Source organism: Dermacentor silvarum, chromosome 5, assembly GCF_013339745.2.
Source record: "Dermacentor silvarum isolate Dsil-2018 chromosome 5, BIME_Dsil_1.4, whole genome shotgun sequence".
NCBI lineage: Eukaryota > Metazoa > Arthropoda > Arachnida > Ixodida > Ixodidae > Dermacentor > Dermacentor silvarum.
Window position 1 is genome coordinate 38,069,796 of NC_051158.1, and position 27,128 is coordinate 38,096,923.

At 46.1% G+C, this 27,128-nt stretch overlaps 1 protein-coding gene across 1 annotated transcript in view; it reads left to right on the plus strand.

Annotated features, from left to right (window-relative positions):
- The first annotated feature begins 11,534 nt into the window (after window positions 1-11,534).
- The window catches only part of LOC119454075 (uncharacterized), a 58,039-nt gene continuing 42,445 nt past the window's right edge, over window positions 11,535-27,128 (plus strand). The window contains exons 1-2 of the mRNA XM_049667902.1: window positions 11,535-11,716; window positions 23,965-24,189. Of these exons, the coding sequence (XP_049523859.1) occupies window positions 11,535-11,716; window positions 23,965-24,189 (407 nt within the window). The remainder of the gene's footprint in view (window positions 11,717-23,964; window positions 24,190-27,128) is intronic.

Here is a 27,128-nt window from a genome sequence, read left to right on the forward strand (position 1 = left end):
GCGAAGCTGTCGATCCCACCTAGCTTTATCTCTGATCGGCTAAGTCGCAGGCCCGGGCCGTTTTGTCGACGCTTCTGGCTGCGCACACGCTTTTGCTCGGTAACGCGAGCTCGTAAATCCGAATCTTCTGCAAATCAGCGACGTTTCGCCGCCGCTTCACCGGCGCGATACTCGGGGTGGGTCCGAAGTCGTCTCATCCGCTATCGAGTAGCGGCACGACGGTTTTTGCGCCGCGCTTCCTCTTTTTCGGGAGTAACGGACTTCTTCGGTCGCCCCGTTCTCACGGCGATGTGCTCGGCGCGGAGACGTGGGGCATTCTGTCACCGAAGCGGTGACGCGGAGCTATTACGAGGATCATCGCAGTAACGTCACGTCTTGGCTCCCCGCGTGATGACGTCATGGCTCGGCAAAGCTAGGCAAAGCGACGGCGCGCGCGATGACGTCACGGCTTAGCTCCACCTGCATACCTGTTGCGAGGCTCGGCGTTGCTAGGCGACGTGGAGTGACGTCATCGCTCGGCGAGGTTTTCCTACGCACGTTCCCCGGACTAACCACCGGCTTGACCAGCGCGTTGTTAAAAATTAAATTATGGGGTTTTACGTGCCAAAACCACCGTCTGATTATCAGGCACGCCGTAGTGGTGCGACTCCGGATTATTTTGGACAGCCTGGGGTTCTTTAACGTGCACCTAAATCTAAGTACACAGGTGTTTTCTGCATTTCTCCCCCATTGAAATGCGGCCGCCCTGGACGGGATTCAATCCCACGACCTCGTAATTAGCAGCCCAACACTGGGACCACTAAGCAACCATGGCGGGTGAAGTTGCGCTATCGAGAGCAGTTACGACGGGCCTTGCTAAAGCCACTGTGTACCCTTCTGACTCGCTGGCTGGCTGGCTGGCTGGCTGGCTGGCGTCTGTGCGTACGTGCGTGCGTGTAGGGTGGACGGGCGGGATGGAACGGGACGGGATGGGATGGATGTATGAGTGGGTGGTTGGGTGGATATAGAGTCTCATGGTGGGGGTCTCAGTGTCTTGCCTTCTTACCAGCAGGCATGTAATCCCAGTGTTGCAAAGCGCTGTGCTGACGGTGATCAGTATTATTTGCTGAAATGCGGCCCGAAGGCTTCGCTTCGGATTGACTCGATCATGTGCGTTCGACCTGCATTATTGTTTTTACGGGGCCTGAAACCCTGCGTACTCTGTTCCCACAGGAAGAACCGAACTTATCCCCAAAAGGCTGAAAAAGATAGCGCTACCGTACAAGAACAAAATAAAAAGACAGCGTCAAACAATAAAAAAATAGCACTCCTATTGAAAAGCAAAAACCACATGGTTTTTGCCACATGCCGCTCACAATCGCTTAGGCACAATGCAGAGTCAATTACTATACTAGTGGACGCAACGCGAAGGCAAATAACAAGGGCGAATGCACGGACATGGAGAAGCGCGTGTTGGTCCATTCGTTCCTGCTTTTTAAAGCCTTGCTTCAAGTCTAGTAGTCATGCCATACCAACAAGCCTGTTCTCATCTCTTCTAAACTATAGTCTCCTGCAAAAGCTCCCATCTATACAATCGTAACCTATGTTTAAACACGAAAAAAGTTTTGTTACCGCGTAAGCTGTTATGGGCTCATTCCAACAGCCGTTTCGGTTGGCGATGATGTCCGCCGCCGCCGCCCCCGGTATCCATCGCAGCTATCGCCAGGAATGACAAAAAATGTCACAGTTTCGCCCTAAGGGCGAAGCAATGAATGCGATAGCAACACAGCAATGTCATACGAAGTAAGGTGAGCGGCTTTGGTAGCAACAACACGCAGAACTGTTGTCGACGCCATCGGCGTTTTGCCCGCGTTAGCTCAAAATGCGTGCGGCGTTGGTGACTGTTGCTGGAGCCTCTGATATAAATAGGCACTTGGTGCCGCAGCTAAACGTCGCCTCCCTTCCCTCCCCCTCCCCCACGGCCTCTCGCGCGTCCGAAGAAGGCGCGTTTGCTCTACATATATGGTGATTGTAAAGGAGAAAAGAGACGCCTACTTCTGCAGCCCTTAAGCGAGCACGGCGCAGAACGCGCGTTTGTTCTCCGCCGTGCGTTCACTCCCCGTGAAAGACGCGCCCCTCGCGCCCTTTCACTCGCACATACAGCGTTCGGCGCGCGGCGACGATTTCATCTCCAAATGACGTCATACGGAACCTCACGGCGACGGCGACGGCGACGGCGACGCCGACGGCAGAAATCTGCTTTTGAGTGTCCATATAATTGCTATCGCAATAAAAAAGAATCATGAGCCATTCCACTCTGTGAAGCTGTCTAGCGCGCGACACAGAGGTGACACGCAATTTTGAACAAATGCACGAACATATTTATTGTCCTTATTATTGGTCATCGTGACGATAGGTATATACGCGCATACATTCGCGCATCACCTGTGTTAATAAATCTGTCCGTCACGTAAGACAATGAATGGTTCATACCCCCTTAAGCAATGGCTCGTACCACCGTAAACGCGGCTTCCCAATTACGACGGCAGAGAAGAAGTGAAATTCTACGCTGGAAGGATGAGCGGCAACGGCGCCAGCTGTGGAAGGAGACGACGACGACGACGAACGCGTGAGCAGTGGCACGAGCGCGTTCGCGCGGTTGCGCCGAGGGGGACCAACGATCCAGTTCGCGGGTTGTTCGCGGACGACGGATTTGCCCTAGCTATATACAGCTTCGCTGCAAAAAAAACCAGTTCCCACCGGGATCGAGCCCCGGCACTCTGTTTAGGAGTCAGCTACTCTATACCAGTGCGCCACGCCAATGCTTGCTAGCTGCCGCAAACGTGCCCTATACACGCGTCCTACCGCGCGAGTAGTCACGCGATTAGAGAGCCTACATAAACAGCGTTTGGTGTAGGCTCCCTACACGCGATGCGAGAAGCGCGCCGCGTAGCGTCGATACGTGCACACTCCTGCTTTGTAGTTCCATGTTATTGTACCAGGTGGCACGCCATGTAGCAGTTGTATAGGTAGCTGTATAAGGTACATAGATATGTTAGGAAGCGTTGCGCAAACAAAAGGTCTAACACAGGAAAGAAAACGAGGTAGACTTAAAGAGCGCAAATTATCAACTTTTTGTATTCGACCCGAAGCTGCATATACGTACATAGGTAGTGGTCAAACGTGCAAAAAGAAAGGGGGGAAACAAGTAAGAGGGGGCGGAAAATCAAATCAAGCCTGTCTCAAGTCAACAGAAGCTGCGCAGAAAATTGTTTGCTGCATGATACAAGGTAACGGAAGCCGATAAGCAGCACGATAACAAGGTGAGAGCAGGAGCCAACGTTTCGACAAGTGAACTTGTCTTCTTCAAGGCGACATATACTCTCCTCGGCACAGTATTACGAGATCATATGTCGCCTTGAAGAAGACAAGTTCACTTGTCGAAACGTTGGCTCCTGCTCTCACCTTGTTCCCGTGCTTCTCATCGTCTTGAATTTCCATCTCCCGCATTCCCCGCGTTTTCCCAGGTAACAGAAGTGTCACTTACGCAGTTATCGCCCCTTTTCCTTTATGTAAAATGCTTATAAAACCTTACGGGCTACATTGTTCCTGCTCCTAGGTACACAGAGAAGGTTTGAAGAAGAAAAAGAAGATTAATAAGGTGTATACAAAAGAAAGGCTAGAATAAGAAACATGTATAGCATACCTAATTAAATCAAGCAAGATATATGTGACTATTCGTCACCTCCCCGTTTCAAGGGGGATGCCAATAAATCATCATCATCGGCAGCCGCAGCAGCAGCGTCGTCGTATGTGACGTGTGCGCCGCGTAGTCTCCATACCTGTGGTTACTCTTCGGTACACGTTATGGCGCCTCCTCACAAGGTACGAGTCGCTGCTGAAGAAGCGAACCGTAGAGAGCTACGCCCGCGGCTGCAACCGGGCAACGTTGGGCTCAGCAGGCCGCTGTGCAGAGACCAGCACAAGCCGCAGCTCGCCGTCGACGGCGGGCGGACAGTTCAGTTCACGTGAGAACAACGCAAAGCGACTTCGTCGCGACGACAAGCCCCCCGTCCACAAATAATTTTCATCTCCGATCCAGAAATATTTTGTCCCCTTCATTGGCCCAGGTTTCATACACCACTGATTATATTTGTGCAAACAACATTGCTTGAACCACTAAACGTGCAAATTCGCGATGTGCTTCCTAACAATACGCATTCAAATTACCCGCGGAGATCAGGTTCGATGACATTTTCCCAAACCACGCGAAACTACTACCCTACTGCATCTTAAGCGGCATGTTACAAGACCACCTAAGCACACTTGGAACAAACATAATCATTGCGACAGATGCATCACAGTGCGAGGAAAAGACTGGCATTGGAATATTTTGACCTGCACTCGACTGGTCATTTCCTTTAAGATTGCATGATTTCTTGCCTATTTTTCTGGCTGAGGTTTTAGCAGTAATCCTAGCTTTACGTAAATTAGACTTAAAACTACAACAGCTGCTATTTTTACTGACTCCGTTTCTGTATGCTCCTCCCTTATTGCTACTAATGATTCGCCCTGCTAATGATTCGCCCTCCCCCTTCTGCTCATCTTGTAATGAGGAATAGACAATACGCCACTTCCTTCTATCTTGTCGCCGCTTTACTGCGGCAAGAAAAAGATTACTGGAAATACCTTTTCGAAAGCTTGGCCTGAACTTAACAGAACCTGCTGCGTTCGGGGCCTCCGCTTTGGGATTCAGCCACACGGATGCTTGCTTCGCTGTCCAAACATTGCTTACAGAATCCAAACGAATGCCCTGTTAATTCTATATTTTCGTGTTTTTTGGGCTTCTAAATTAATTATTACTCATTCGATACGATTTTGCTGATTTTATTTAAACAGATAATTCTACGCTATACAATGCTAACTCTACAGATATTCGGAAATTTACGCTCAATATTAATTTGTAATAATCCACCCATTTCTTGGCCAATACCCCATCCTGGGTAGGAGCCACAGACGTGATAGGCACCGACAACGAACCTCTAGTGCGTGCTGCCGAAAATGGAGTTGCCCGATTCTTGGCCTATCCCCCTTAGTGGGTGCGAGCCATGACAGAGGTTCATCATCATCATCATCATCATCATCTATGGAGCAGCGCTCCATAGATGATGATCTGCGCTATGACTGTGCTATGCCAACCTGCGCTATGACTGTGCTGCGTGTGCCGCGCAGGCCTGCGACTTCTTTATTTCCGGCCCCCGAAATCTGTGTGGTCTTGACGGCAAATCCGTTCACACAGAGCGCAGCTTATTCGAGTGCCCTACTGCTGCATATTTCTACTGGCGCCCCTCCTGGAACAGGGCGGTGACAAATGGTCACCTAGCCTGCTTCATCTAATGAAACTTTACTACATCTATCGCAATAAAGCATTCTGCTTACCTCTCCTCCATCTTGTGCCTCTTCATTTTAATACATCTGTCTCTATATGTTACAGCTACGCATCTGCCTGTAACCGCGGCTCGATCCATGTCCTACCTCCTTTCCTTCCGCCAATGCTGTAAAGGTCTCTCACTTATCTCTCTAGCGCTTGTTTCTGAACCCTAGCTCTTCTAGTAGGTGGACGTTATCTGTAATATAACTTGAAGCAGAGCAAAGGGACGAAGACAGGAACTTTCGCGCTGCTTCAAGTTACATTCAAGATGAAGCAACTCGCCCAAATCAAGTTGTTTCTCTGAATTGTTGTTGCCAGGATTAATGTCTCGGCATTACGACGGTGGTAAGTTGTCTCCGGATGTTTGTCGCAGAAGAAGCTCGCCTCGTCGTGTAGTGAATATTTGCTCCTGTATTTCTTTTCGTGAGGGATCTCTCGGGCCTCATATAGTGCATCACTGTCTTTTGTGTTATCCTACATATGTTATCTGTTGATCTGTTGCTTGACGTCCTTGTAAATCTGCTTAGCTTTTCTTTCTCTTTTTTTGCTTCCATCCTTCGCCCCCAATTTATCGTCTCTGCTTCTCTGACCTTCCATTCGACGACTCCGGGCTGTCTATTTGCTTGAAGATTCTCGTAGCGCATGCAAGCAAGAAGGGCGCGTGTTTGGGAGCACCGGCATGCTGCACTGTAAGTAACCGGCAAATGAACTCGTGATAAAGTTATGGTACACAATTAATTAGTTTATTTATTTATTTATTGAGTACTGCTGGCCTGATTTAAGCAGGAGTGGGTTACACTTTCGGTACAAATGTACCTGAACAACAAAAAGCGCACACATACAAACAAACGTAACTGGAGAAATGCGATTGGTGTGTCAAGTACGGTACTGCATGCAATAATATAATTTCAGATTGCAAATAGTTCACATATGAACACGTGTGGGGGACGCATTAGACAGAGCGTTGCTCAACACTTGCCAATGGGAAAGAAAATAAGAACAGAAGAAAAAGGGGAAAAAAAGAAAAGTATTTGGCTAGACGCTTTAGACAGACGCTTTCACGACAGTGCAAGGTGAGACCATCAAGCTTCCGCTGTCGAGCTCCGCATCAGATTTTTTGTACATTTATAGATCTTGTCCGTCTATTGCTAACCTTCGTGGGTACGTGCCACGCTTTCAGATCATCATCATCATCGACGTTCGGCTCGTGTCGCGAGGTCAGGCGCTCCCAGTTGGCGTTCTTGCTTCGACAAGGGTCTGGCTGCCGAACGTCTTTCTATTCGGCGTCCCGTTCCTGCCAACGTTTCGACGAGAGAATCCACTCGGACTCCGACCAAGGTTACCGGAGTGTTGTTCAGCCCCCGGTTCTACGACAACGCTAGTGGTCTGAGCGGCAGCTTCGCCGCCTATTTCGTCGAGCACCTTCTGAAGGAATCGTTTTCCTCGGGTACGCATGTACGTAATTACTCCCGGTTCCGTTACTGTGTAAGCGAATTGGTTGCTCTTTAGCACATTCTCCTCGTACTTCCTGTGATAGATATTACATTGTTAGCAGTGCTATGAAACCACTCACTCTTAGAATATGACAAGTGTTGTTTAAAGTGCAGCTCTTAGGCGCCCTTTCCGGTGGCGAGCGTCGGCGTCGGCGTAACCGAGCGAACGCCCAGAGCGATAGATGAAAGCGAACGCGGAGCGCAGGCAGGATGAAAGACGCGAGGATGAAAGCAGAGGAGGTGGGTGCAGCGGAACCATGAGGCGGAAAGCGGAGGAGGAGGGTATGGCGAAAGCGTGAGAAAAAAAGCGTAGTGCGGCGACGACGGCTACGAGATGGCGCCAGAGTAGCGCGCGTCTTCTGGGAGGCCTGTCTGCGGCGGCTACTGTGAATCGTGCCCACGCGTCACTCACGCGCGGCCTCTCGCGATCTCCTGATTAGCGAAGCAGTCGCGCCACATCGTTTGCAACGTGCCGCACGAGACAGATTGTCCGCGCCAGCCAATATATCGCGAAATGAAAACACGCATAGAGCTGCGCTCAAATTTCCCACTAGGGAGTGTCCTAAGCATCGGTGAATTTTTTGCTTCTCCTTTCCGTTTGCAGTACACTATTGCACTGCACGTTGACCCTGCAATAGCTTCACTGCAGGTCGACACCGATGCTGCCGTCGAATAGATCACAGATGACTGTAGCCACACTGTAATCGCAAGTATTATATTATATATTGCTTACACTGCCGCCATCCTAGGCGTCATGTTGGGGAACCTGCTCAGTGAGAAGCTGCGTCCGTGGTGTCACTTGCAAGCTTTCTGCTGGTGCAAAGGCTTCGTTGGCAGGAGACGTTAGCGTGCAATTGATTTTTTATTCAGTTATGTGGAGACTGTGGAATGTGGAATTCCACAGTCTGGAATTATGTGGAATTGGGCCGTCGGCGTCGCCGTGATGTTCCGTATAATGTCCAAGGGCGATAACACTGTCGCCGCGCGCCATATTCTCTGTGTGCAAATGAAAGCGTGCGAGGGGAGCCAACGATCGCGGCTCAATCTCTCGCGCGCAAGGAAGGAAAGCGGGAAGGAAGCGCGCCGTCCTCCGTCGCGCGGAAGGCTCCGTGGGGAGGGGGGGGCGGCGTTGTATTACGGCAGCAACTGAACTGCGTATTGTGCGGCCGCGCGCGCCCTACTTTGAAGGCGTTTTGCGTTGGGGGCACAGTTTATAGGTTCACCGACGGCTCGTATCTTTGTGAGTGCTGCATTCTCGCTGCTCATTTTGCGTTGAAGCGATAGACACGCTCGCTGCTGCCGCGCGCTTCCTCACGCCAGCGTTTTGACAGCGAATGTCCGGGGTCATTGCGTGTGATGTGTTCAAGTTTGCCTGTGTGTGCTGACACTATGCTTGTTAATTTATTTAGTAAGTGAATGCTGCAAGTTGATACTACCTATAAAAACTACTATCCTTCCTTCGTATAGGTGTCTACTAAATTGCTATCACAAACGATGCTTCGCCTTTCCAGAAAAACTGGGACTTGTTGGCTCTAAGGAGACCAATTAATGAGGTGACATATAATCGTTCCTAAGATGTTGAGGCTTAAATAAGCGTCCCAGGATGGCGCTGGCAGTGCCGCCGTTGCTGTCGTCGTAGTTCTCCGTTGTTCCGCAGACCTCTAAAACATTCCGTGTGAATAAAATTCCGGCGTGTGTTCTGAAACTGAAACAACTTCCGTCATAACTGTTAGTGACTGCGATAAGTACGCAGTTTCATTGAGCATACGTGTTAGCTATTTCGCGTCTTCACGTACATTGGGGTTGCTTATTTGAGTAAAATAAATCGTTCCAGAAACCAGCAGTGCTGTCGCCGATTCCGTCAGCGGTGCAGCCACCGGCTTCGTGATTACAATTTCCGGCGAAGCCTTCAACTGGAGATTTTGCAGCCATGTCTGGTAAGGAACACAACGCCTCTTACCCGTCCTAATTTGTTTCGTGTATATATATATATATATATATATATATATATATATATATAAAATTTAACTAGAACAATGACAGAACAATTTGTTAGATATGTTATGTAATAGATATGCTAGCAGATTTCATAGATTGAGAAACGACTTCGGAAAACAGCGGCGTAGCTTCTTGTAGGAGCGTTTACACAAACCAAATAGACGGCTTGTCGAGAGTGATTGTCGGGCGAATTATGTCTGTCGGCCCCTCGCAAACTTTTCACACATCGCTCCATCTACGCAGAAATGAGCATGGTCTCAGCTTCTACCGGGCAGCCTGAAAACGAGTGAGTATTATTTTTCTGCTTGCATTGACAGCTAGTACCTCTGCCTTCCACACACCATCTCGTTTTGCAAATCATCTGGAGCAACGCGAACGGTTTCGTTTCATTCGGGACGATCTGTAATCGCGTGACGGTAAAGATGAGTTAATCTTAAGTATTCGGAATGAACTGAGACGCTTCATCTCGCACCGCTGTAGCGAAGAAGGAACGGTTCTTTTTGAAAAATGGAAGTGCACAACCGTCTGTCGCTCTAAAAAAAAATAAGGGATAAGGGAAGATGAGAATATCTGCCACATAAGCCGTACCAGCAAAGGGAAGAGATCGGGGAGAGTGAATCAGGTTAGTTATTGCCCTATAACCAGTTTTCAATGAACATTTTAATTAGCCTCCTCCTCCTCGCTTTCTGAGTATCCGATCCTTACACATACCGTGTAGGTTATATATATATATTGCACCACAGACCCACGTACACTTTTATTGTGCAATAGAAAATTGAAAACGGATGTCGTTGTTTACGCATTCAATGCGTATATATATACATATATATATATATATATATATATATATATATATATATATATATATACAGGGCTAAAAATAGCTGTGGCGACATGCTGTCAGGGGTGGCAACCATACATATCTTAGTCTAAATTTACGCTTATTTGAATTGGACCGTTGTTTCGCCACAGGCAAGGAAAAGAACTCGTGAAATGCATTTCGGATACCGCGAATACAAATTCAGGGAGTATCATCAACATGTCCACCTATATATATATATTGTGGGGGTCTGGTATCTGACAGCAATACCGACTCAGGCCGCAACGGGGACGTACTGTGCGCTGCGCACGCAAGAAAACAAACATTGCTCTAAATCAGCGGAAACATATTTGTCATCGGTGGCACCCAACACTGCACAAACGCCCGGTCCCTGGGGGGCGCGGGAATCAGAAGGGGCTTCCTTGTCAAGGGCGAGAAATGCAGAAAAGGTAGCATGGTTCCCCGCGACATGCCGCTGCTATAGGGAAAGATGTCCCCGCGGCTTATGCTGTGTGCTATCGCGATAACCAATGGGCCCACTCGCGATAGCTAAGACATACAGTGCTTTCCCTCCCGTTAAACAGGAGGGAAATGAATCCGCGCTCTCGAAAACCGGTTATCCGGTTATTCGGATTTCAAGAAACGCATATTCAGTATAACCGGTTTAAATACCCGGTTAGCCGAATATTAGAGTATTCGGACACGAATAGTTGGTGTTTAAAAAAAGGAATGGTAAGGAGGTTAACCAGAGCAGAGATCATATTTGCACGAGCGGTAGCAAAAATTACAATAGAATGCAAGGAAGAGCTCATTTCGGCACAACCTTCTTCGGCACTATTTATTTTTCGGCACAGCACTATTTCTTATTTCGGCACTATTGACCGAATAACCGATCACTCCAGTTATCTAGTTTTCTAAATTCGTATAACCGGTGAATCGAATAACCGGATAACCGGTTTTTTCCGCAAAACCGGCTGGATGTTGCTGCACTTTAAGAGAATCTCCATCGGCTTGGGCCTCCGATAAGTGCGGCTCGTCGTAGTATGATCACGGGCGAGCACTAGGCAGCGCTCTTAGGCTTAGCGTTCGGAAAAGGAGCAACGCAAGTTACGCGCTCGCCCTAGGTGCAACGCACCGCAGACAAGCTCAAGTCCGAACGATGTGCCAACAAAGGGGCCGGCGGACGAGAGAAAATGTATGCAGAAACTCCACCGGAGTTGTCTAAGTATGCATCAGCATTCCCCCAAATTTAAGTTGACCCACTCCCACATTTCAAATTCGCCCACCCCTAAATTTCAAGTTGACCCACCACAAAATTATGTTCGCCCACCTCGAAATTTCAAGTTGGACCACCTCCACATTTCAAGATGACCCACCCCCAAATCTCTAATTTGCGTACCCTCAAATTTCAAGTAGGTCCACCCCTAAATTTCGAATTGGGCCACCCCCAAATTAAAGTTAGTCCACGTCAAAATTTCAGTTGGGCCACCCCCAAATTTACGTTGGCCCATGCCCAAATTTCAAGTTAACAAATTTCAAGTTAGCCCACCTCCTAATTTAAGTTGGTGCGTCCCCAAATTTCAAGTTGGCCCACCCCAAGTTTCTAGTTGGCCCACCACCAAATTTCAAATTGGCCTACCCCCAAATTTAACTTGGCCCATCCCTACGATAGGCTTCCCGATGCACTTTCTATTGATCCCTGTGTATTCCTATCGGTATTCTCTTTGATGCAGTTGCCGATTCGCACGCAATTGTGTAAAATAGCATCTTATTGCTGTATTATGCGTTTTACGTTAGCCCTGTCGTTCGGTGAATGAATGAAGTTTTGTGCGGGCGCAGGGAAGACGAAGAGAACCGGAAAGTGTCGTTCGTAGTCTGCTGCAACCTGATCCTCTTCATCATCATGATCATACTGCTCATGCTGCTGTTCATGCAATACTCGTGTGAGTATAGTGATACTGACAGCCTGGTGATCATTTACAATGCACTTGCTAGGCAGGTAGTAAGAGCAGCTTTCAACTACGGGATCATTGAAGCGCTATGGATCCGCTCACTTCAAGAACACCGTCCACTTAGTCGCTTTGACGTTCACAACACTGATGGACTCTGTCTCGGAGTAAGAATTATGCCACGCATTACGAGCACATAGTCATAAAAATAGTTAAAGCTGTCAATGTTAACGTCGTCACCGGATCAAGGACAACAATTAAACACCAAATTAGCAGACAATGGTAGTTGCCGTACTGACATCAGTAGTGCAGATTCCATGAGGCTTCCTCGGCTATGCTTGCAGCAAAATTTACCAAACGTGTTAAATTGTGCAGAAGTTTGGGCACTCCAGTTTGTTGTAGTGCAGGTAGAGGATATTACCTTTTTACATTAGCATTCCACCGCATGCGTTACTCATGATAATTGGTTGCATAATGCCCAAAGGAGTGTACATATGTAGATATTTTCGTGTGAAAATTTTAGCGCCTCTACTAGCAGCCTGTAAACTTGTGCATTTACGCTTTCGCTCGCAAAAAGTAGAATAGGCTTTCTGCAGCCAATCCTATTAACCAAGAGTATAGATTTGTTAGCCACTTACCTCTAGGCATTGCGCAGGAACGGCTATGTAAACCATATGTGTAGCAAGGCTGTCTGCAAATGTACAGACTTAAATTGTAGGCAAATTTGTAAAGACCATATAGATATACAATTTGTCGACAAATATATAGACAAATAAAGACAAATTTAGAGAAATATCCTCTGAACATACATTTGACGAAAACTAATGTCTAGGCATAACATAGCAAAACGTATGTAAGCCATAAATGCAGCAAAGCTGCAAATATGGACAAAGAAATTTGTAGACGAATATATAGACAAACGTATAAAATTGTCATATAGACAATAGTATAGACAAATGTCGACAAATATACTCATATAGACAATAGCATATACATAAAGTGCCAAGGGGACGAAAACTGGACACAGTAAGCAAATGTGCGTGAAATTCGAGACCTATCGGTACCAAGGCTAAACCGCTCTAAACTTAATTGGGAACTTCCTATAAGAATTTAGATAGCCTTTATTCTATATAAGCTGGTCTGTAGGCTTCCAGTAGAGGACTTAGATAGCACATTGTCATGCCCTTTTGACTTCAGAAAGTAGAGAGACTGTCTCAAAGAAATAACCTGCTAATTTGCTTTATTTCAATGGTTAAAGTTGCAAACAAGTTGCTTTCGCGTGTAAGTACAACATTGAATATACATGACAAAGTGTAAGGCCATGGATCCGTTTTTACATTGTATTTACCAGTGGTATTCTTATTTACAAAAACTGCTAAATAAAGTTGCTGTGACTCAAACTTTTTTTTTGAAACTGTCACCTCTCGTATCACCTACCCTCTCCTGCGTTCAAAATTTACACTCGCTGCGCGTCACACCTGTAGAATTCGATATTGCTTATCTTTTTCCGGTTTGTTCTTCACAAAGTGGCGTCCTTCACCATTTTTTTTTTTTTTTGCGAAATGAGTTTACTGACCTTACCAAGATTCTTCCTTCATTTCTTTTTTCTTTACGCAGCATCTCTAGAGGCAAGCGGTAAGTTTGTGAGCGTCAAGCTTATTATACCCACTTTGACTGGTGGCACAGATAGACAGAAATAGATAGATAGATAGATAGATAGATAGATAGATAGATAGATAGATGGATAGATAGATAGATAGATAGATGGATAGATAGATAGATAGATAGATAGATAGATAGATAGTAGATAGATAGATAGATAGATAGATAGATAGATAGATAGATAGATAGATAGATAGATAGATAGATAGATAGATAGATAGATAGATAAGATAGAGATAGATAGATAGATAGATAGATAGATAGATAGATAGATAGATAGATAGATAGATAGATAGATAGATAGATGAACACTCAGGTCTGCGCCTTGCGGCAGGTGCTCTAACGCTCCAAGTGACCAACCTTGCGATAAAGGACAGCAAATAAAGCTCTCGCCTATCTCCTATATTTATTTGCTTACTAAAATCCTTTCCAGGCCCGAAGGCACTACATAAAGGAATTACATACATAAACAACAAAGACATACATGTGCAGCAATAAAGTTTAACACAGTGTGTTGTTTACGGCTGTGTTGAAGCTTCCAATATAAGAGCAGCGACCGAAGGACAGACCCTTGTGGAACACCAGATGTTACAGATGCACAAGGTGAAGAAAAATTGTTAGCGACTACACATTATTAACGACCTTGCAGAAAGCTTTTAATCCAAGAAAAAACAATTTGGCCAAGGTGTAATTTATTAAGTTTTAGAGAAAGTAAGTCGTGAGAAACAGTGTAAAAAAACTATAGCAAAGTCGAGAAAAACGCAGTCAGTATCGGAACCAAAATCGGCATTTGCGAATAAGTCATTAGTAAAAAATTGTTGAGTTTCGCAAGAAAAAAAAGTTCTAAAACCATGCTGACAGGAGTTGAAAGATTGAGCTTGATTCTAAGAAGTTTACAATGCGTGAAAAAAAAAAAAAACGATGTGTTCAAGAGAAAACCATTGCACAATACTTTGGAATCACTTATGTATAATTTATTATTCTTTTCCTACTCCTGCTATAGCCAAAGTTTGGCTGCAGAATGTATAAATAAATGAATAAATAAATAAATAAATAAATAAATAAATAAATAAATAAATAAATAAATAAATAAATAAATAAATAAATAAATAAATAAATAAATAAATAAACAAACTTGCCCCCAACTGCCAGTCACTGTGCAGCACTGAGCACTGCAAAAACTGACAAAAAATCTTCGACAATATTATGGACGAGTACACATGCACCTGTACAGTTTAGAATTTTGTAATTATCAAATCCGGACCTGTGGAAGAAATTTTGATGTTTTGGGATAGTTAACACCAACCCAGTCAATAAAAATCAGGCCCAATAGTTCAAAATTGTTGCCAGGTACAGGTAGCAGTATGCTAAAGAGCGTTTTTTATTAATTTTTTATTATTTACTTTTTTATTCAGTTAACTCACAGGCTCCCGAAGGAGTATTGCGTGAGGGGAGGATACAGGGAATTAGCAAATTTAAATTGTTTGTTTTGTTTTCTTTTTTTAATGGTAAAGAAAAGTTTTATGTTAACTGTACAGCACAGATCATAAGGGACACTACTTAGTTCTTAGTGATCATAAGGGTTAGTTGGACCAAATTACTAGTGCGGCCGTTTACTATTTTCAGTACTAAACTAGTTTACTATGTAGACTGCCTGAACCCTTTACTCGGTTCAGGTAGGGTACTTTTAAAAACAAGTAAAGTGAAAGCATACGCAGCATTTATTTATTTATTTATTTATTTATTTATTTATTTATTTATTTATTTATTTATTTGTTTGTTTGTTTGTTTGTTTGTTTGTTTGTTTGTTTGTTTGTTTGTATGTTTTGTTTGTTTGTTTGTTTGTTTGTTTGTTTGTTTGTTTGTTTGTTTGTTTGTTTGTTTGTTTGTTTGTTTGTTTGTTTGTTTGTTTGTTTGTTTGTTTGTTTGTTTAACAAAACGCCTTTTTATGCATTGAAGCTCAAGCTACGGGAACACCTTGCATTTTGTTGCTAACGTTGGGAACGCATAGCTCGAAAGTGGTATTATTATCGGAATCCGCTCTAAGTGGATATGGCTTTCGAAGTCATCGGCTACAATTCCTGTATTTAAATACGTGCTGCAAAGTGTAATTAGTTTAAAACTTGTTTAGCGATACTTCGTTAATCAGTAAGATATTTGATTTCTCTCCCGCTAATAATGTCCACCCACCTCTGAGACTAATCTAGGCCAGCAAGTAAATTGTTCTACATGCCACAGAGGATTTTTCAGAAAATTCGGTTAACGATCATATAAAAAGGGGGGTGTAAAGAAAAATGTTAAGCAATAGCGTGGCAGAAAACACTGGTGTTTGAAGGTGCGTCTTGTGATACGAACGTTGAAGCAGGAAGGTGGTTCCAGTCGACACTTGTGCGATGTAAAAAAAAAAAAAAAAAAAAAAAAAAAAAAAAAAAAAGCGTCGTGGTACCAGGTCGTTCGGAAGGCTGGAACCCGAACTTTATATTTGTGGTCAGATAGGGATTGAAACGTAAAACAGCGGCGTAATCAATTGCCTTTTTGTTTGTTCGTTTGCTTTTTTTTCCTTTTTTTTTTCTAGTGTTGGAGCAGTGTAGGCCTTTTTTTCGTTTTCAGGCGACGACACGGAGAACCCGACATATAAGAAGATTGGCGGTGGTACCGGGCCTCCACCTACAAGTGAGCACAAAATGCATAATTCTTTCGTTACCACTTGAAATGTGCTCACTTTCGGCGCTTTTAGGTTTTAACATTTGATTTCAAGACGTAGTAGACGCAACGTATACTTTGATACATAAAATTATAGCCTGATCACTGGTGTTCGGAATAGATTTATAGCCGTAATAATTGCATAAATAATTTTTGCGAATTCTTAGGTGAAACTTTTTAATGAAGCACTTCATGGAACATTATGTAAGTAAGAGTTTGCTATTTTTGTATAAGTGCTGAGAGTAAAAAAAAATCGGGAATATGCAAAATATGCACCTGGTTCCTAGTCCCCAACTTTTGTAAGTCAGATCAAGCAAAAAAAAATATCATGAAGATTTGTTGGCGTCAATACTAGCCATCGCGATGCCCATGCTATGCGGCAAAGCAGTTGCCTCACCAATGTGAAAACAGGTAAGTTCCTATTGTACTACATGGATCATTTGTTTCTATAGTCATTTGTTTTTTACTGCATTCTTTAGGCGCGCGAAGCAATGGTTTTCAGGTCAGGGAGCACGCAGAAGTTTCCTCTTAAGGTGACGGTATCGCGGCCGCCATCTTGCGTGTAGTTCAGATTCTCCCACCAGGCGACGCCACTCAGTCATGTTTGGAAAAAGCGAGAAAAAAAATCTGCTCTTCGCCGTCGCAACCTGCTCCGGTCTATCCCTGTTGCGACGCTGCGTCAGGTGATCTGCTGTAGCTGAGAAAAAGTCTCCCTCCCCCCTTCTTTTCAAGACACAGAGAGAGAGAAAAGTCATAAGGGAAAGGCAGGGAGGTTAACCAGGCTGAGCCCGGTAGGCTACCCTGCACTGTGGAAGGGGGAGAAGGGATTGAAAGACAAGTTGTGACTGACCCTGTTGTCCTATTGTTTTGTTGGTGCGCGTGGTGGCCTTCGCCCCGCTGATACTTTCAACAATGACTCGGTCGAACCTTTCTCTATGTAAGATGGTCAGTACTGCTGATGGCGGATATGGGCGTGGTAGTGGTTAGTCACTGCCGCTTTTGACGGGGCTGTCATGTGCGCATTGAACTGGTGCTAGAGCGTCCACATGCTTTGTTCAGTTCCTGTACAGTGCTGTACAGTAATGCGGAGTGTTGCACATTATTGTGCAGTAGTCAATAAGGGCACCTGCACAGACGCTGCTCAAGATGTAAAAGATTAGAAAGCTTTTCAAGCTTCAGTCGAAGGTCGGTCTGAAATCGACTGCGTGTTCCTGTGTGAGTGAAAACCGCACACGAAGCAAAGGATTGCTCGTAATAATTTGTACATACGCTGTCGAAGTGCTGGTGGATAAAAGCAACCCACGGTGGCGAAAATAGCGTTGCACTTGATATTAGTCGAACCAGGCGCGGATCCAGGGGGGATGTCCGGATGTCCTGACCCCCCCCCCCCCCCTCAGATTTCTGCATCGCCCCCTCACTGACCGGGGGATGGCCCTGTCGCAAAAAAATAAAATAAAAATATGACCACCAGCATTCTTCAAAAGTATTTTTCGCGAGCACCAGTGGTATCAGCCATGTAGAAGTAAAGCTAGCTCGCTCAAAAGCTTAGTTGTATTCCGTAGGAATGTGGTGTCGGGAAGTTGCCGTAGTTATTTTTTCTAATGAACACCTTGGACCTCCTGGCGCCTGCCGTGCCTCACTCGTCCCGTCGGTGGCGTCGAATGAACGAGGGGACGTCCCTTTTGCCAAGCACGCCAAGGTCCGCTCGTGCGCCTTCGCACCTGATTAACTTAGTTTCCCCTTGGGGTGTCAACGGTTGCCTCATTGGCTCTCATCGGTGCCGCGACCAACCCGCCTAATGAAAGAGATCTCTCGCTGAAGTGTTCATATATAAATAATAACTAACAGCTAAACTAAGAACTACGCATATGCAACTTTTCTTTAACTGTAGCACTCATTGTGATCACAGTTACACGTTGACAATATCCAGCAGGAGCACAGTGCAGTTCGTACGCTACAAGCTTTTCATTGTAACTTCGCAGTTTTATTGACCTACATTAAGCATAGGAGGCTCAAGCCCGCTGGATCCGTTTATCTGAGTGGGCGTTCTCGCGGAGCGGGGCGAAGCCTAGAGCCGCGGCTGCGAAGTGGGGGAGCGTGACGTCAGCGGTCAACGCCAGTGCGCGGGCCTAGGATGGCGTCGCGTGGTTAGAGAAACGGGAGCAGATGCGCGCCTTGTGTAAAAGGATGACGTCGCGTGGGAAACAAAACATGAAGACGCTGGCTCGCGCTCTCGGCTACTACGCCACATCGTTATTCTTGTAGGTGGCGTCGTGAGTCTTCATACGCGGTGATTCGCATATCGTAAACAACCAGCGTAGTGGTTGCTGCGTTGGAGCGGAGCGTTACGCCCGTATTCGAGAACGTTCCTCTAGTCAACACACCACCACGACTCAAGAGAGAAGATGGCACCGCCATCCCTCCACAGAAGTGGTCACTGAGCTTCATGATCATTCACGGGAATTCTTGAGACTGGTCGCGTCTTTATCAGTCGAGAAGCGGCGCTGTGCTCAACAAGGTAGAGTGGAGTAAGAGCTTCGAATCGAGGGCTGTTTGAGAATACGGGAGTTAGTCCTCCAAAGCAAACGAAGGTGTCTCAGCCGAACACAAAGAATCTCCTTAAGGAAATCCAGGTGTCCCAACAGAACTCCAAAGACGGACCCGTGCTTACGCATTTATAACGAACCTGCAAAAGATCATCCCAAATTTTATTTTAAGAAACAATACAGGCTAGGTATAGCGGGTGTTCAAAATTAGGCTTTATGGCTTTCTTGAAATTATGCACTGGGAGGCACATGGAGTCCACCTGCGCAAATCGGGTATGTGGCCAGGCGGACACAAAGTGAGATGATAATTATCGCTGTCAGCAGCCCAATTAACCAAAATTGAATAATTAACTTTTTATTTACTGCAGTAAGTGTGTATGTTTGTATTCAAAAGTCAGAGGCAGTCGTGTTTCTACACAGTTTCACTTGAAAGAATTCTTCTAGCGTGTCTTTGTTCCGAGATATCCAACTCCAAGTTTTAATTGTCGTTCGCATGATTACGCATGCAAGAGAGTGAGGATCGCTTAAGGGCTGCAGAAGTAGGCGTCTCTTTTCTCCTTTACAATCACCATATATGTAGAGCAAACGCACCTTCTTCCGACGCGCGAGAAGCCGTGGGGGAGGGGGAGGGAAGGGAGGCGACGTTTAGCTGCGGCACCAAGGCGACGTTTAGCTGCGGCACCAAGTGCCTTTGCTTCGCCCAGCCATGGCGACTCCACTCTATCCCTTCTTTCGCTCCCACTTACCCCTCCCCGTTGGCGCTGAGCCGTGCTCCCTCAAGGGCTGCAGAAGATAGCGCCAACCTTTCCCTTTCCCTCAAGAACCACTTATCATCAAGTGCCTATTTATATCACAGGCTCCGGCAACAGTCACCAACGCCGCACGCATTTTGAGCGAACGCGGGCAAAACGCCGATGGCGTCGACAACAGTTCTGCGTGTTGCCGATGCTGCTGCATGTCCAAGTTTATACAGCTGATAAAGCTAATATCATTACTCCGTATAGCTCTCTACAAGTTTGCTATCGCAATTGATGCTTCGCCTTTCAGGTGAAACTGCGACCACTTTTTTGCACAGGTGGTCTTCGCGTGCGTCCCAGTGCCTAATTTTAAGAAAACCATAAAGCTTAGTTTTGAACACCTTGTATTATCAGGCGCAGCCGCCAAGCACATGGTTGTATTGGGTAACGTCCTTTTCCTATAAGCTCGGAGAAACCGATACCTGGCTTCGCTACAGGTCTTCTTCCTCTTTCTGGGGTTGTACATGCCAAAACGAATTCTGATTATGAGGCACGCCATAGTGGAAGGCTCCGCATTAATTTTGACCACCTGGGGTTCTTTAACCTGCACTACAACGCAAGAACACGGGCGTTTTTGCATTTCGCCTCCATCGAAATGCGGCCGCCGCGGCCGGTATTTGATCAAGCGATCTCGTGCTCAACGCCCGAGCTGACTGAGCCACCACGGAGGGCTACAGGTGTTGCTCTAGCCGTATAAAACGCGGGTTTATCGTGAGCAAAAACGGTAAATTTCGGTAAATAGGAAAGGCTACTATCATCATCATCATCATCATCATCATCATCATCATCATTGACAGAAGCTGACCCCCCCTCAGAAAAAACCTGGATCCGCCCCTGAGTCGAACACAACTATCAAAATAGTTCTACGAAACAAAATAGTTCCTACGTAACAATAGCACGCACTATGAGCATCTACCATTGTTTGAGACATCGTTAAAACAGGCTGTACGTCGGATCGGAACATCGACAACCCCAGAGAAGCTTCTTTGTCTTTACTGCTGCTGTCTATTAAAAATTACGTTACCGAGTGGTCCGAAGGGCAAATTTTGTCGAATCTTACAAATAGTTCTGGCGTCATTTTACACTTTGCATGGTACTTCTATTAAAATCCAATGGAAATGCTTAACAACGCGTAAAAATCTGTCAGTCGCATTGGTGGATTCCTATAAACGCGGTAACAAACGAGATACAGTAGAGATCCTGACGATTTGGTGTTCCATGACGTTTCCTTGAATTAGCGCAACTCTCCATCAGTGTCGGACATAATACACACAAGAAGAAACAGTAATCCCGCTCAATCAATCGATGCTTGTTGTATGTCACAAGCAGTTCCTTCTAGCTTCTAAAGAAACACGTGGTATATGGTTTTAAAGTGAATCATTATTTGCTTATGCGGTTAGGATTCTCACCACTGACGCCACTGTTGCATCGAGCCCGGGCGCGCGTCCCTATAGTGGTCTGGAGCTTGAGCAGCAGCGTATATTGGACCAGGCAGAGACGAGGCGAAGTAAAGAAAATGTTTCGCCCGCAAGGCGAAGCGCCGATTGCGATAGCAAATAAATAAGCAGCTATATGAAGTAAAGATATTGTTTTATCGGCCGTATAAACTTGCAAGCATTCGTTTACTAACTTAATTAACAAGCACGGTCTCACGCGCGCACAAGCAAGCACTGAACACATTTCACATGATGACCGCGCATACTCGCTGTCAAAAACGCTGGAGTGTGAGAAAGCGCGGCGGCAGCAGCGAGCGAATTTAACTTCGTGCTGCCTCTCGCTTCAGCGCCAACTTAGCGGTGAGAACACAGCGCATACGAAGCTATCAGCACTCGGCGCACTCTGACCCCATCGCAGATCGCTTTCAAGATACGGCGCCCGCGCGGCCGGGCCATACGCAGCCACCGCTGGCGTAAAACGCCCTCCCTCTCCTCCCTCCCTTTGCCCGGTGCTTTGCGCACGACGGAAGACGGCGCGCTTCCTTCCCGCTTTCCTCTCTTGCGCGCGCGTTCCGCAATGCAAAAGAAAACAAACATTGTTAGCGCTGTAAGATGCTCGGTAACCAGGAAAGACATAAAAGAAAACTAATTAAACATAGGTAGCAACGCCACCTTGAAATGTCCGCACTAGTTCACCGTGACGTCATGAATTTCGATGACTTCATCTCGGGCCTATAGTCAAGTTTCTTTTATTGATAAAGATGGGCTACACTGTTCTCCGCACAACGAAATTCTCTAATTAGCAAGCTTGGAAAACCTTACGGCACCGCAGCACGAGTAATACGAGAATGCACCTAAAATTTATGACGTCACATCGACGTGACGTACCGGCGCTGTGGTTTCCGCGCGAAAATTTTAAATAATGAAAGCTTGGCCTTCATTTTCTCTTCTTCTATCGTGCCATAAACAAAAATGGAAAATCGAACGAATATATTGTCAGTCTACACTGATTTAGCGTTTTTCTTTAGTGCTCCTTTACTGTGCACACGACCGCTCCCCTTTTTTTTTCATCATTCATTTCGCCTCGGTTCAAATGCGACCGCCGGGAACCGAGCCCTTGCGCTCAGCGTCAAAACGCCATAGCCACTAAGCATAATATAATGCAATATACTTCCACCTGTCTACTGGGGAGTGAAAATTCCGAGCCCTTAGGAGGTATCGCATGAAAAGGCGACTACAGAAAGTGACAATGCAGATCTGTTCCGAAAAACCGGAGCGAAAACACACAAAATAGATATTAAAGCGTATCTCATGTACAGATTACAGCCTTTTCTGTAAACCCTCACAACTTGTCTTTTCTTTTTCACTGGGAGACCAAAAACGAAAATTCAGTTGAGCTGTATAAGTTTTCGTATTGTGTTATACTCGTCTACAATATATGAAAAAAAAAGAAGGGCGAGTCTTACCGGTGAGAGGAAACTTGATAAATCGACACAAAAGAAGCAAGAGTGAAATGCAGGTGACGTCACGGATTTCTGTGACGCAACTCGATGTCACGTGACTCTCTGTGACGGCATAAAATATGGTGGCGTCTGCTGTGACCTATAGTTACGTTTTCTTTATTGGTAAATATGTACTTCTTTGCATCCTAAAGCAGCCAAAAAGAAAGACCAGACTGTTGTGTGTCCCAGTGGCCTAAATACGAGAAACATCCTTTGAAATCTATGACGTCACACCCGCATCAATCGGAGGCTAGGATTCCAGCGTGAAATTCGAAAGATGTAGCAGTTTCGCCGTTTGTTTTGTCTTCTAGTAATTAAGCGCACGCCGGGAAATCACCGAAAAAATGTGGTTGATCCCTCTTATATAGGAATCGGTATAGAACACGAAAGTGAAACGTGTCTTCACAGAAGTAGTGTAATGTTTATTGCACATTGATATATAATGTCTATTGGTGTTTTGTCGCTAAAGCGCCCTTAGGCGTTGATGCACCCACGCTGACGCCTGGTGGCACGTCTCCTCCATCACGACTACCAACGTCGATGACCATGAGCAACCGTCGTGCATATGGAAGCTGCACTACGCTGCACACGCTAGCACAACGCGAAAGACGAAGCACGTAACTGACACACTAATACAACGCGCAAAGCACGTAACTGAATCGTCACCGAGTCAAATCAGCGCGTACAGCGCGTCGTAATTGCAGCCTCCGCGATCAACTTCAGAAACATTTTCAGAGCTAATTGCGGAGGCCACGCTCCGCTGTGCTGAGTACGGTGAACGCCACCTAGGTGGCGTTGGTAGTGCTTCTTGATGCCAGCGTCCCTTCGAATGCTGGCATCGAGGCGTCGTAGTGCTGAGACGACCGAAGCGTTCACTGTCGGTGCGCGTTAGTGTCATAATGCAGTACTTCTCTTTTCTGCTCGTAGGCGGCGGCACCGCCCCGAGCAAGAGCGCGGGTACACGGAGGAGTGTTAGATATATAAGGCGCGTCTGTGTAGCTCTCTGCAAATGCGTTTGTGGCGCAATGGGTTAAACGCTCGGCGATCTATCGTCGCGAACCGAAAGGTCGTGGGTTCGATTCCCAAATTTTGCATGTCTGTGGAACTTTTTCTTCTGGTTTCTTTCTTTGTATTATGTTCGTGTACATTGTAAGAACGTCACATCCGTGACGGAAATACGTCAGTGAAGTCTTGGTGGACCCCGGCATAAAACACTTTCGTGTTAAAAGAGAGTTTCGCAACAATATTTTGTCAGTCTAAACTGAATGCGCGTGTTCAATGTACGGGAGAGGAGTGGGACCCGAATATATATGTATATATATATATATATTAACAAAGCGAGTTGTTTGCGGGCGTAGATCACCTTGTCTATTAGAAGAATGGCGCAAATTAAGACATACACAGATGAAGTGGAGAGGACGAGAACGGAGAACGAGAGTGAGAACGCGAGCTCATCTTGTCTACTGCGTCTGTGTGCGCCTTAATTTGCGTCCCTCTACTAACCGCTGTGTGTCACCAGCTAGCCAAGCGAGAAGCCTCTTGTCTGTGCAGAGTAGAGTGTTTTTCGTTCGGCATAATTATAGCTTACTTTGTTGCCTATCGTCAAGAAGACACCGTTTGCTCATAATCGTTTCTTACTTGCTCGAAGCTCCGATGAACACCACCGTCAGCGAACCAGTTACAACGCCCTCGACACCGGCTACGACCACACCGGAGGCGACAACCCCAATGGCGACGACGACGCCGCCGACGAAACCGTCGACGACCCCAGCGCCGCCGCCGCCACCACCAACGACAGTGGTCTCGAGCTCTACGCCAAGCTCGACGACTCCGACTACAAAACCGCCCACGACGACATCGACGTCGACAACCCGTGAGCAGACTGTTCTCGTCGGATCACGTGTTTAGGAAATGAGGACGCTTAAGCTTCGGCTTTAAGAGTGGAACTCGGTAGCGTTATCGGGCCCCGTTCACATCGCATTTTTCTTTATGTGTAGACTTCACTGCAATACGCAACGTGGGAAAGCCAGCTTACCAAGACCAAGCTTACAACGATCCTCTTAAAGTCGGCTACACTTTTAAACACAAATCCATTGCTGAGAAGACATTTTTTGGGGGGCCATATCGGCCATTTTATATCAAAATGTGAAGGCCCTAGGACTTTTTTTATTATTTTAATAATTGTTTGTTGTGGCCCCGAGGAGCGCGCGTGTCCAAAATTTATTAGGCAAGTCCCAGGCAAAGTCCCAGTTTGACCTTGGCTGAGCTTGAAGGTCAGATTGACGGAACCAAGCGTTTTCTGGGTCTGTACCTGGAGTAGTATACAGCTATCGCCTTAAAAAAGCTAACTTCAACGAAACCTTGCCTTAGCTAAATTAGTAATACATATGCCGGAATGGCGCAATCCTGGCGAAGCTGTAGGTGTGGTAATTGTGTAATTTTTGTAACAGCAAGCTTTAATTAGAACCTAAGCGGGCGCCGCGTGCATCTGCTGGTTAGTGGGCGCCGCGTGGCGGCTCTTACGTCATGTAAGAGCCGCCACGCGGAGCGCGAGATTTTTTTCAGCGGACCGGGGTCGGTGCCAAGTCTCTGAGGCCATGCAAAGTAGCCGCGCTTTCCGAGTCGGGCGTGACTTCAAGCTTAATAAAGAACAGAATTCCTTTTTATTTCTTTTTTAGGGTTCGGTATCGAAAGCGTCTACTTTTGCGAGCCTTTCGTAATGCATCCACTCGTATTTGAAACGTAGAATTTTGCATGGAGCTTGACCGTATTAAGAGACCGGTTTGGCTGGCATTCCATGATGGTTAACAGACACCGCTCTTGTGTATTGTCGTTTGCCTTTTGTCTAGTCTCATGTTTCAGTGCTACGAAGTTACACATTTCGCATGGGGACTGCTATGTATATAGATACTCTATCGATACTCTATCGGAAGCTAGACGTATTACGCGGCTCGAAATTTTGTTGCGGTTGGTCAGAGGTCAATCCTGTAGAATTTTGGTGAATCTGAGTCCAAGTGAGGGGGCGCGTTAAGGGGGGGGGGGGGGCTGAGGGGGGAAGGACTAAGCACGCAATATACTTGTGAGTGAGCCTTAATCACGGAGCGTAGTGAGTTCCGTTTATTTTGCTAACCTATGGCCTTAGCCTTTCGAATAAGGTATTGTTAACTAACAGCATCCTTTTTCATCTCTTTTTTCCTTCAAGCTTCACCGCCACGTGTGCGTAAGTACCTTTGAAGGCCCACCGGCCTGCACCTACCATTTACTTCGCCGTACCTTTATCAGAAAGTCGTACTGATAAAAGCCAGCAGCAGAATGTCACGGTCTCGGGGGTTTGACCCAAGCTGAGGTCATTGCGTGCATTATCATTCAGTGTCGATTGTTCGCTATTATCTTATGTATACATATTGAACGGGAAGTCATTTTGTGGTAAATGGTCTGCACAAAAAAAAAGAAAGAAAACAAGCTGGTAATTCTTGGAGATGTTACCTTGCGTCCCTTGCGAAACCATATATTTAACATTCGATGAAATATATACAAAAATTATGTAGGCGTCAACAAGAAGTATAAATTTAGTCAACATAATTTCATCAGCAATTCCCATGAGTAAGTATAGTCGCACGTTGGTTAAGCGAGTGGTTACGTATCGATACTAAATGCACACTTTCACAGATATAGTATACGAACATGAACACGAGTTTGGCTTAAAAGGAGCACTGCATGATGCGACAATTCTGACTCATCATGTTTTGCTCTAAATGTAGGACCTTATAAAAAATATCGGCAAACCTACGGGCGCCCTAAACACCTCACAATTGCTTTTGTACGAACAAGTTTCAGTTTCCTTTCCCCAGAAAATGCCTGTGTCGCGACGTAAGGGCACAGCAAGTGGTCACGTAACAGTAGAGCATCGTGAGATTTTGTCAGTCGTTCCGGTGCGCTAGGCCTTTTGCTATACTGCTACATCGGACCGCGCAGCGGCCAGAAGCATGCCAGACGATCGAGCTTGTAAATACAGGGACGTGCAATACATTTCTCTTACCTCTGCACTGTTCTTGCTCAAATTTCTCAGAAAGATCGCACTTTAGAGTCTACGTCGTCGTTCAGTTTAAAACTTGGCACAGTTAATTGCCTAGTTTTTTAAAGAAAAGAAAATTCAAAGTTGTCTTCCTTTTGGGGATGCAAGCTGCTGCCGCAAGGGTGCTAGCGTAAACTTATGGCGACGCCTGCCTGCAGCTGCAGCAAACAGTCGCTTAGGGAGGGTTGCTGCGTGTTCCAGAGGAGCGGGCAACGCACGGCAGCCATGCCTGATTGACTGCTTTCCGCAGCTGCCGGCAGGTGCCGACACAAGTTTATGCTAGCGCCGTTGGGGCAGCAGCTTGCATCTCCATAAACGAAGACAACTTTGCATTTTTTTTAAAGTGCGAAGCACTTTAGGGGCCCGGCTTGTCGGCGTATGTGTCATGCGTCATGTCGTCATGCTCCGAAAACACAAGCGCAAAACAGGGCCAAAACATGCCAATGGGAAGGACTCGCTGCCCAGGCGGCGCTGCAAGAGCGCCGCTAAACAGCGCCCCCTACGGCGAGTTTAGTTGGTTTCGAGTAGCCCGAAAGGTGGCCGTAGACTGCTGCAAGCTCAGGAGCGCAATGGAGCCACCGCTTTCACTTTTCCTCGAATTTCAGCGAATTTTAGGCATGCAATAATTCTTCAGGCCAAGCACTCTTCGAAAAGGCAGGAAGCTGTCCAACACCCAGTACGTTGACGACGTGTAGGAGATAGCAGGGACTATTTCGGCGAGCTTCTACTAGCAAGTC